Source organism: Aquarana catesbeiana, linkage group LG02 (assembly GCF_042186555.1).
Source record: "Aquarana catesbeiana isolate 2022-GZ linkage group LG02, ASM4218655v1, whole genome shotgun sequence".
Lineage (NCBI taxonomy): Eukaryota > Metazoa > Chordata > Amphibia > Anura > Ranidae > Aquarana > Aquarana catesbeiana.
In genome coordinates this window covers 573,965,079-573,976,089 of record NC_133325.1, presented here as the reverse complement: position 1 = coordinate 573,976,089, position 11,011 = coordinate 573,965,079, and the positions used below count along the sequence as shown (strand labels likewise).

The window sequence follows — 11,011 nt, the reverse complement described above, 5'->3', positions numbered from 1 at the left end:
GGCAGTCAGGCTGCATTTGATGGGCACTGGTGAGGCTGCGTTTCATGGTCACAGTAAGGCTGTAATTCATGGGCACAGTGAGGCTGCAATTGATAGGCACAGTGAGGCTGCAATTGATAGGCACAGTGAGGCTGCATTTGATGGGCACAGTGAGGCTGCATTTATTGATGGGCACAGTGAGGCTGCATTTGATGGGCACTGGTGAGGCTGCATTTGATGAGCACTGGTGAGGCTGCATTTGATGGTCACAGTGAGGCTGCAATTGATGGGCACAGTGAGGCTGCAATTGACAGGCACAGTGAGGCTGCATTTGACGGGCACTGGTGAGGCTGCATTTGATGGTCACAGTGAGGCTGCATTTGATGGTCACAGTAAGGCTGCAATTGATGGGCACAGTGAGGCTGCGTTTGATGGGCACAGTGAGGCTGCGTTTGATAAGCACTGGTGAAGCTGCACTGATGGGTTTTTGATGAAAACCATGGGCATTGGGCAGTAATCATTAAGCATCGTGATGCATCACAGAATCTAATTGAATGGTTGACATGGTAATCGTAATCAAATCAAATTGTGAGACCAGTGAAGATGCGCAGCTCTAGTGCATTGGGTGACACTGAAGTGTCAGGGTAGTTTTCACTAGTTAAACCAGTCTTCCAGGCTCTGATGGTTGGAGGCATAGCTGGGGTTAAAAAATACGGAGCCTTAGGACCACGGAATACTAGGACTTGGAAAGCCTCTAGAGATCCAACAAAAGCTGCCTCCAACATAGTGGATGATTTAGTACTCTATTTGTTCTGTTTACCATTATCATTAAAAGTGAAAGTAAAAGAAAACCCCAAATTTTGAGTTGTCCCGAGAAAGTAAGACCCCTTTCACACTGGAGCGGTGCGGGCGTTAGCGGTAAAGCAACGCTAGTTTTAGCGGCGCTTTACCGATGTTATAGCAGTGCTTTTCGGCCGCTAGCGGAGTGCTTTTAACCCCCGCTAGCGGCAGAGGAAAGGGTTAATAGCACGCGTTTTGCGGCGCTGCCAAAGAGCTTTGCAGGCGCTGCCCATTCATTTCAATGGGCAGGGGTGGTGAAAGAGCGGTGTATACATCACTCCTGCACCACCCCAAAGATGCTCCTTGGAGGACTTTTTTTCCTGTCCTGCAAGCGCAGAACCCGAGTGTGAAAGCACTCCGGCTTTCACACTGGGGCTGCAGAAGAGGCAGTTTACAGGTGCTTTTCAGGCGCTATTTTAGTGCAAAAACGCCTCAGTGTAAAAGGGGTGTAATAGAGGAGAAATCTTCCAATGGGGTCACTAGTTCTGGTGACCTGGGGGGTCCCCAAGGTAATTCCCTTAGTTTTCAGGGATTTCCTCTCACTTCCTGTTTGGCTATGGGACAGGAAGTAAGGGTAAAAAAAATCTGACAGGAGTTATAACCCTCCCTTGTTCTATCCAAAATTAAAAAAAAAAAAGTTTTGCCAATCGTTTAATTCTTAATGGCACACCAAAACATGGTTAGCGGATGTGTGTTTCGCTGCACTACAAACGCACCCAAAAAGGTTCTGGAGCTTTTTTGGCCCATTCACTTGAATGCAACCTACGGAAACGCGCACAAAAAAAATCTCCACGAGTAAGAACCCACGTTCCTGCTACAGGAAGGATTTAACGGCCCAATATACTCCTAAAACTCTTGTATATACAAAAACAATGTAACAAACAATACAAAATTGGATCAGTATCACCACAGGATGGTACTGTGGATACCAAAGTAAAATGTGTTCTGATTAGAGAACTATTGCAGAACATTGAAGATTGGACCATTTTCAATAGTGAATGCAGTCTATATCAGTTAACCCAGCCTCAGGCAGACATTAGGACCCGGATGTAATGGGCGGGCTCACCCTGTAGAACACACCCCCTCAGTCAGTGTTCACTCTGTCCCACAAGTTACCAGTCATCTCCCGGCCGGCACCATGAGCGGACAGAGGCTGGTAGAAGATGCGGCCACGGCCTCCAGTTATCAGGACTTCCATGTGGAGCATTTCCACCTGGAGCTCAGTGTGGACACCCAGGCCCGGAAGCTGAGCGGCTCGGAGAGGCTGGAGGTGCGGGTGATGGCGGAGAGCAGAGAGCTCCGGCTGGACTCCTACCATGATATGACTATAGAGCGGGTGTGGGGAGAGCTGAGTGTCGGGGATAGGAAGGAGCTGACCTGGGAGAACCGACCCTTCACCAGCTATGGCACCGTCCTTGTCATCACCCTGCCTGAGCCTGTCCCAGCGGGGAGTCACATCTACATCACTATAGATTACCATGTCGGCAACAACCCGGGGGTAAGTCCTCTCCATCTGGTCACCTACTGTCCCCTCCATCTGGTCACCTACTGTCCCCTCCATCTGGTCACCTACTGCCCTCTCCATCTGGTCACCTACTGTCCCCTCCATCTGGTCACCTACTGTCCTCTCCATCTGGTCACCTACTGTCCCCTCCATCTGGTCACCTACTGTCCCCTCCATCTGGTCACCTACTGTCCCCTCCATCTGGTCACCTACTGTCCTCTCCATCTGGTCACCTACTGTCCTCTCCATCTGGTCACCTACTGTCCCCTCCACATCTGGTCACCTACTGTCCCCTCCATCTGGTCACCTACTGTCCCCTCCACATCTGGTCACCTACTGTCCCCTCCATCTGGTCACCTACTGTCCCCTCCACATCTGGTCACCTACTGTCCCCTCCACATCTGGTCACCTACTGTCCCCTCCACTTCTGGTCACCTACTGTCCCCTCCACTTCTGGTCACCTACAGTCCCTTCCATCTGGTCACCTACAGTCCCCTCCACTTCTGGTCACCTACAGTCCCCTCCACTTCTGGTCACCTACTGTCCCCTCCACTTCTGGTCACCTACTGTCCCCTCCACTTCTGGTCACCTACTGTCCTCTCCACTACTCCTCTATTCATCGTCTGGGTCCTGCAGAGCAAACCTCACCCCACACTCCTCTCCATCATACTTTTTATTTTCACTTCTAAGCCTGGTCACTGTTACTTGTAGCTGAGCTCTGGGAGTAACCAATATCCTCTCAATACAACAGACCTGTGTGTGATAATTGTGCTGTGTGTGTATCTTTCAGATCTGTGCGAAAATCCGGTGACACTTTGCCTGTGCAGAAGTTCCTATAATAAAGACCGGTCACTGCTGTAGTCTCCTTGTGCAGGGTGACAGGTCTGGGCTCCTGCCCCCTCCTGTACTTTTCTACCGGTAGCCTGTAGAGGGTGAGACTGCTGGGTCCAGTGGTGGTCTGCCCATTAGGGGTGCAGGGCCCCTGCATGGATTTCAGTTGGGGGGGGGGGGTGGGTTTGTTTGAAGCACGTGCTTAGAGCCAGGGGCTCTAATTGGCTTCATAAAAAGGGTGGGCTCAGGGCATAGAGAACTGCGCCTGAAGCCCACCCAGTTGTGGGACGAAGCCACTGCCTGTCAAGAAGCGCTGCCCATGGGTAAGTGTTGGGCTCATCGATCGGAGTTGTGCTGATGACCCGAATGAATCACGGGGGGTGGGTTGTGGGTGACCTGACCAGCAGGGGGTTGTTGGCTGTGGGTGCAATTTGAGCTGGTCCCCCACAAAGAATATACCACCAGCTGCCACAAGCTGGGTCCCTCCCACAGCTCTACTCTCTACCCAGGCTATGATGTCACTATTTATATTCGCGTTGCACTGATACCAATACCCGTGTCGGTGCTGATACTATGCATTTGCACGAGTACCCGTACTAAAACCGATATCTCCAGTCTGCAATTTCATTACAATTTGCATCAAGTTCTGTTAAAGTCGAAAGCCATAATAAATTCTGAGGTCCAAATCGCACTGATCTGCTGCTTTAAAATCACGCTGAAGTAGCAATGATTTCAAAGCCACAGATCAGTGTAAGTTGGACCTCCGATTTCATTGCGACTTCATTTAACACAACTCGGTGCAATTTGCAAAGAAATTGTAAAAAAGTAGTGCAGGAGCCTTTTAATCATCGCAACTATTTGAACGGTTCCATTGCCATCAATGGAGTGCGACTTGAACTGACAAATCTAATGACAAATCACTCTGGTGTAAACAAGATGGTCACGTAACAACAAAAAATGGGTATCGGTAATTGGTATCAGCAAGTACTTGAGAAAAAGTATTGGTACTTGATGTTAACCTCTTAACCACCAGCCGAACGCACATATCTGGCTTCTCGTCGTGTGGGCCCCTTACGCCAAGCGGCCACATGTATGTGGCCCTGTGTAAACCACACGCTCCCAGCACGGTAGCTGGCAGTTACTGTAATTCTCCCGATGCTTACTAGCCTCCCAGTGTTTAGAACCCTTAAAGGGCTGGGAGGCGGGTAGGGGTGAAACTGTTATTGTGCATTCCTATTTTATATCCTTTGTGCCTATTGATGAATATTTTTAAATTACACTTTTTCTGCTCCAGAATTCAGCTTTAAGTACTAAGTTGAGATAAAGAATTGAAAAAAATAAATACAAACAAGCACAATGGACATGACTTTTACTAACAGTGTAAAGTGCTCCTTTGTCCTGCTGGCTCCTGGTTTAGTTAAAATCCTCCACCTCTGATTCCCCCCCCCCCCCCAACCCACCTCCTGTAATATAATATTCTGGTGCTGTGTGGGGTTAAAAGAGCCAAGGGACCTCTGTTGTGACAGGCACTCATCAAGAGTGCCAACTATGCCCCTCTTTCTGCCCTCCTCCATTCGTAGAAACCGTACTATAGCTTCTATGGATGGAAACAAAATATATGAATGGAGGAGGCAGATCTTTCATTCATTCATCCGCCCTCCATTCATAGATTGTACAGTTTCTATAAATGGAGGAGGTGGGCAGGAAGGGCAGCTATATTCAGTATTCTTGACAAGTGCTAACTGGAAGATTACAGGGGTGGAGGGGGATCTCAGAAGGAAGATTTGGACAAAAGCAGGAGCCTGCAGCAAAAAGGACACATCACACTGATAGTAAGTCATGTCCCTTGTGCTGTTGTGTTTTTTTTTTTTTTTTTTTTTTTTTTTTTTTATACCTAGGATTTAACATGATATTAAAAATTTGGGGCTTTAAAAAAATAAAAAATAAACATGTTATTTTTACCTGCTCTGTGTAGTGGTTTTGCACAGAGCAACTCAGATCCTCCACTTCTCGAGTCCCCCGCCAGCGCTCCTGGCTTCTCTCCCTTGACTAGTATTCCCAAAAGCAAGCCGCTTGATATAGGGACACTGGTGCGTGCTTGCTCCTTAAAGCAGAGTTCCATCCAAAAATGGAACTTCCGCTTTAAGGGAAGGTGACCCCCTGACATGCCACATTTGGCATGTCATTTTTTGGGGGGAGGGGAAGCGGAAACCCTCTTTTTAGAGGGTTCCAGCTTCCACTTCCTCCTGGCGCACCCGCAGCGCTGGAAGGGAGATCACCTCTCCCCCCTCCCTGTCGGCAATCATCTGGGACACGTCGCAGGTCCCAGATGATTGCCCGGCCAGTCGCAGTGTGGCTCGTGTATGCGCAGTGCGTGCCCGGCTGTGAAGCCACAGCCGGGCGCCCACAGTGACAATGCCGGCGCCGCAGAGAGGAGGGGGAGACGAGCGGAGCTTCGTTCCCTTGCATCGCTGGACCCTGGGACAGTTAAGTGTCTGATTATTAAAAGTCAGCAGCTGCAGTATTTGTAGCTGCTGACTTTTTACATTTTTTTTTTTTTGTTAATTGGACCTCCGCTTTAAGAAACATAGAGCCATGGCTTGGCCCTGCTCCCCACTCTCTCCTCATTGGTTACTGGCTGTGATTGACAGCAGTGGGAGCTAATGGCTCCTGCTATTGTCTCAGCCAATGAGGAGAGAGACCCAGGACAACCGAGACTCTCGTGCACATCGATGAATCGAGAGGGGACTCAGGAGAGTATAAGGGGGGCTGTTGGGGGAGCTGAGCAAAGGTTTTTTACTTTCATGCATAGAATACATGAAGGTTTAAAACCATCAGCCTTTACAACCACTTTAATTGTGTGTACTTTGCCTTCTCATCTGTAGCTTTGCTGACTCGGCCATTTCACTTCCATATACATGTTGATGATTCCACAATTTTAACCAGACAGGAAAACACAGTTCCCTATTTCCCTTCATGTTTTACCAAAAAGCAAAGGCTTGTTCAAATCAGTCCACGCACTAAAATGTGTGCTCGCTGGTCTATATTTTGTAGGGACGGTGCAATGCATTGCTACTATGCACTGCACTGTTGACTTTTATTTTTAACTTTATTGAAGTGTCACATAATGACACTTTATTCTACTCTATGCAGTGCAGCGAGTTGTGAGGCATTGCAGTGACATGCCACAGTGAGTTGTGTCTCTAGCACATGGCATCTGAGCCCCCGCAACATAAATCTCTACATGTTCCCCCACCCAGAAGGCCCAAGTGCTGCATACGTGTACCACTGTACTCGGGTACGTTCATGTCTATGGGCAGCTGTTTTGTGCACCTGCAGATTTTCAGGTGGGGAAAATGCACAATTTACATTGCAGGGCCTTGGATGCCATGTCTTGCACAAAAATGATTACATGCTACATTCTTACACAGCACACACACCACACATGTATAGTGTGAACAGGGCACATGAAAAGCAGTTGATTTCTAAAGCCTCGTACACACGGTGCGATTGTTGGCAGGGGATTGTCTGTTGACAGACTGTTGTCCTAAAATCTTACTTAGTATGCTCCTTTTGACAATTGTCCAACTTTCGGCGAACAAATCTTGGATGACAGCTAGTAAATTTTCGGTGGACACCAGTTTGACGTCAGATTTTCAAAAGTCGAACGTACAAACGCGCATGCTCGGAATCAATGATCACCAAACACAAAATTAGCAGAAGGGGCCCAAAGGTTGACACTCAAGAGCTGAAATTCCTTGTAGTACATCACTACGTTCGTGTTTGTGGCACGACAATTGTGTACCGTTAGTATGCAAGACAAAAGCAGGGCACACGCCCTTTTGACAAAAATCAGATGCTCAGTTGGCCAACAATCGTACTCTGTGTACGAGGTTTTGGTGCACTTGCATTGATTTATGCAGATCAACACAACACAAAAGACTTGGTTGGAAGGATCCTTAAAGGGGCTGTAAACCCTTGGTGTTTGTTATTTAATCAAAAAAAAAAAAAAAATGTCACACTTACCTCCACTGTGCTGTTCGCTTTGCGCAGAGTGGCCCCGATCCTCCTCTCCTGGGGTCCTTCAATGGCGCTGGTGGCTCCTTCCTGCATCGATTGTCCACGTTGGAGAGGCGCTCTCCTAAGGTGGACACCCGTGCAGGCACGCTCCCGAGTCCCGCATCTGTGTCCATTCACACAGAATGCTGGACTCTGCGCAGCGTCATTGGATTTGATTGACAGCAGTGGGAGCCAATGGCTGCGCTACTATCAATCTATCCAATCAGGACACGAGACACCAGCTAGAGCTGGTGTGCTTGTTCCTGGCCGGAGGGTGATAGCGTTCAGGTAAGTAAAGCTGGGGGGCTGCAGCACTACAGAAGGTTTTTCACCCGAATGCATAGAATGCATTCGGGTGAAAAACCATAAGACAGGGGTCTCAAACTGGCGGCCCTCCAGCTATTGCAAAACTACAAGTCCCATGAGGCATTGCAAGACTAACAGGTACAAGCTTGACTCCCACAGGCAGAGGCATGATGGGACTTGTAGTTTTTCAACAGCTGGAGGGCCACCAGTTTGAGACCCCTGGTTTACAATCTGAAGTATGGCACAGTGAGGGCTCTTTTATGCAGGTGGCTCCAGGGCAGTAAAGACTGGTGGCTGAGCCACAGTTTTACCAGCTGACCACCTGTATACTAACATTACAGCCTAACAGCTGTACACTGGTGGCTGCAGCAATTAGTCCATGCCACTCTACTCAACTGCCAGGAGCAAAGGAAGGTCTTTTGTAAGGTACAAGTTGCAGGTCACTGCCTATTTAACATTGATTGGCTATGACCTGCTCCCCATACCCAGAATTGGCAAGTATTTCCATGAAATGGTTGAAAATGCTGAAGGTTTTTAACTTTATGAATTCTATGCATGAAGGAAATAAGCTTCTGTCTGCAAACAGCCTCGGATGCAGACAGTTTGGTTCTGGCTGCACACAAAGTGTATGCAGATAATCATCCTGTTAATATGTGATCAGAGCACAATGTGTTGCTGCGTCCAGATGCAGTCTTCCTTCTGATTGAGCCCTTATGCCGCATACACACGACCGGACTTTGGTGTGATCGTGTGTAGACAAGTCAGTTTCAGCGGAACACTGTCGGAAAGACCATCAGAGTCTATTCTGGCGGAAAGTCCAGTCGTGTGTATGCGGCATTAGGTTTGTAACCCTGAGCAAAGGACAAGTACGTTTATGCTGTGAATGGATGAGGATTAAAGCGAAGCACATGGTTTATTTCTAAAATGCATCAAAAACTCCTTTTACTGAACCTAGAATTATACGAATTTGGATTATGATAGGTAGCTGTGGGTTTTTTTGTACTTTACACTTGGCACTTTGCTCCTTTGTAGTATTTTATTGCATTAGCGCATTTATGTAAGATGCTATTTTCCTGATCAGGTCACAGTGCTTACACTTGTACAAAGTTCTCTATCTGAAAAGCTTTGATAGTCAAACATTTTGTAGCATTTTCTTAACTCTGCAACAATTTATCAATTTTGTAAAGCCCTTTGAGTCTCATTTTTGCTGTGGCAGGTGTTATGTACAGATCTCTATCGCACAGCTTGGTGTTTGTACTTTCCTCCTTATCTTTTTAAGAGCAGTGTTTAGCAATGACTAGCACGTTTTAGTTTTTTTTTTTTCACTTTGAAGTCATACTAGTACTTTACTGGGAAGCAGTGTTGCTACATGCACACGTTCTGGCCACTGCATACATTATTACCATTATTATTATTGAAATATAGAACACCAACACTTTCTGCAGCAATTTAAAAAACAATGGTGACAGTACAGTTACAGTACAAAATGATGGAATAGATCTGCTATGGACGGGATGTTTTTTTTTCTTTTGTATACATCATTAATATATGTGCGTGCTTAAGGCCAGTAGTCGCATACGCATGTACTGTATGTTCACCTGAGTGTACATCTTTATGTGAATACTAGTGGTGCACCTTTTTATTTTGGTGCCGAAACCGAAAATTCAGGATGCACTTGGCTGAAACCGAATTTGAATTGGTTTTTTTTTTTTTTTTTTTTTTTTTTTTTTTTTTATAAATGTATATTTGACTTAGGGCTGAAACAATTAATTGATTATGAAAATACTTGTCAACTATTTTCATAATCGATTAATCGACCATAATCGATTAGTTGGCCTGCATACAGAATGCAATATTTGTTTACACATCAGGAAATACAGTGCAGCACACATACAGCTCAGTACACCATCCATACATGTCTGAGAACTGAGAACTTGTGAATGTGTGAGGAGCAATGCCTCATAGAACATGTAGTCCTGGGCAGGAAGTGAGTTGGTGTACTGTAAAGGCAGAAGTTTTTTACCTTGTTATAGGGGCACACTATACTATAATTTGTAGCTTGCTATTCTGGCACTCTGAAGGCTGGGAGGAGCCAGAAGCATCGGTGAGGAACCCCAGAAGAGAAGAATCTGGGCTGCTCTGTGCAAAACCATTACACAGAGCAGGTAAGTATAACATGTTTGTTGTTTAAAAAAAAAATACTTTAAAGACACTGCAGGGAAGATCAGCATCTGAACCCAGAGAAGGTGAAGGCTGATAGACTGGAGGTAATAGAAGGCATTACATTCAAAGTAAACTTTTACATGGATGGAAAGCCACATTACGTGGGAGCTGGGCATTTTACATGCAGGCAGGGCACATTGGAACAGGGCACATTACAAGGAGGCAGGGAACATCACATGCGCCCCGGTGTGAAAGGGGTCCAAATAAAAAATGTGACCTCCTAGTCTATTTATCAGATTTAACCTCCAATAGTATATACAGTATATCTCTTCTGTCTGTTATTCTCAGAGTAGATTGGAGAATTTTCTCCCTAAACATATAGTTGGTTATTAATATTTGCCACTGCATAGAGATTTTTAAGAATACATTTTTTTTAAATTATACACCACACTTTTTTTTAAGGTTATTATCCGATTAATCGACACAATAATCGGCCAACTAATCGATTATGAAAATAATCGTTAATTGCAGCCCTAATTTGACTTTTTTTTAATTAAAGTGGTTCTAAAGACAAAAGTTGTGTTTTTTTTTTTATATCTTAAGGCATTCTATGCCTTAAGATAAAAAACAAAAAAAACTTCTGTGTGCAGCAGTCCCCCTCAGCTCCGCTAATACTTACCTGAGCCCATCCAGCGATGTTGCACGAGAGTCTCGGCTGCCGGGGACTCTCCCCCCCCCCCCCCCCCTTTATTGGCTCCCACTGCTTTCAATCAAGGTCAGTAAGCCAATGAGGAGAAAGAGGATGTGGGGCCAAACCGCGGCTCTGTGTCTGAATGGGCACACCAATCGGCGGCTCGGCTCCGGTGCCCCCCATAGAAAGCTGCTTGTTGTGGGGGGCACTCGGCAAGAGGGAGGGGCCCGAGAAGAGGAGGAACAGGGCTAATTTGTGCAAAACCGCTGCAGGGAGTAGGAAAGTAAAACATGTTTGTTACTTTTAAATGGGAAAAAAAAAGAGACTTTAGTATCACTTTAATATCATGAATTTAAATGTATATGCATTTATTGTCGGCCATTATCGGCACCTTTTTGAAGTAGTGTTAAAATCCTGCTTGCTGCATTTTTGACGCACATTTGGCAAACTGCAGCAGAAACGCACCTCCCTATTGAAAACGCAGCAAGAACGCATCAAAAATGCATATCGTGCATCATAACCTATGAAAATCACAAGGTAAAATTGCAGCAGCCTCATGGGCGTTTTCAGGGGTTTTTATTGGGACTTTTGTTTCTTTCGGCACAGCGCTGAAAAACCTATTTTCAGCGACCGAAATT

The 11,011-nt window shown here is 46.2% G+C and overlaps 1 protein-coding gene across 1 annotated transcript in view; it reads left to right on the top strand.

Moving 5' to 3' along the window:
* Positions 1 to 1,876: 1,876 nt before the first annotated feature.
* LOC141128678 (aminopeptidase B-like) overlaps positions 1,877 to 11,011 on the top strand; it is a 44,059-nt gene continuing 34,924 nt past the window's right edge. Inside the window, exon 1 of the mRNA XM_073616109.1 lies at positions 1,877 to 2,317. Within this exon, the coding sequence (XP_073472210.1) occupies positions 1,958 to 2,317 (360 nt within the window). The 5' untranslated portion in view covers positions 1,877 to 1,957. The remainder of the gene's footprint in view (positions 2,318 to 11,011) is intronic.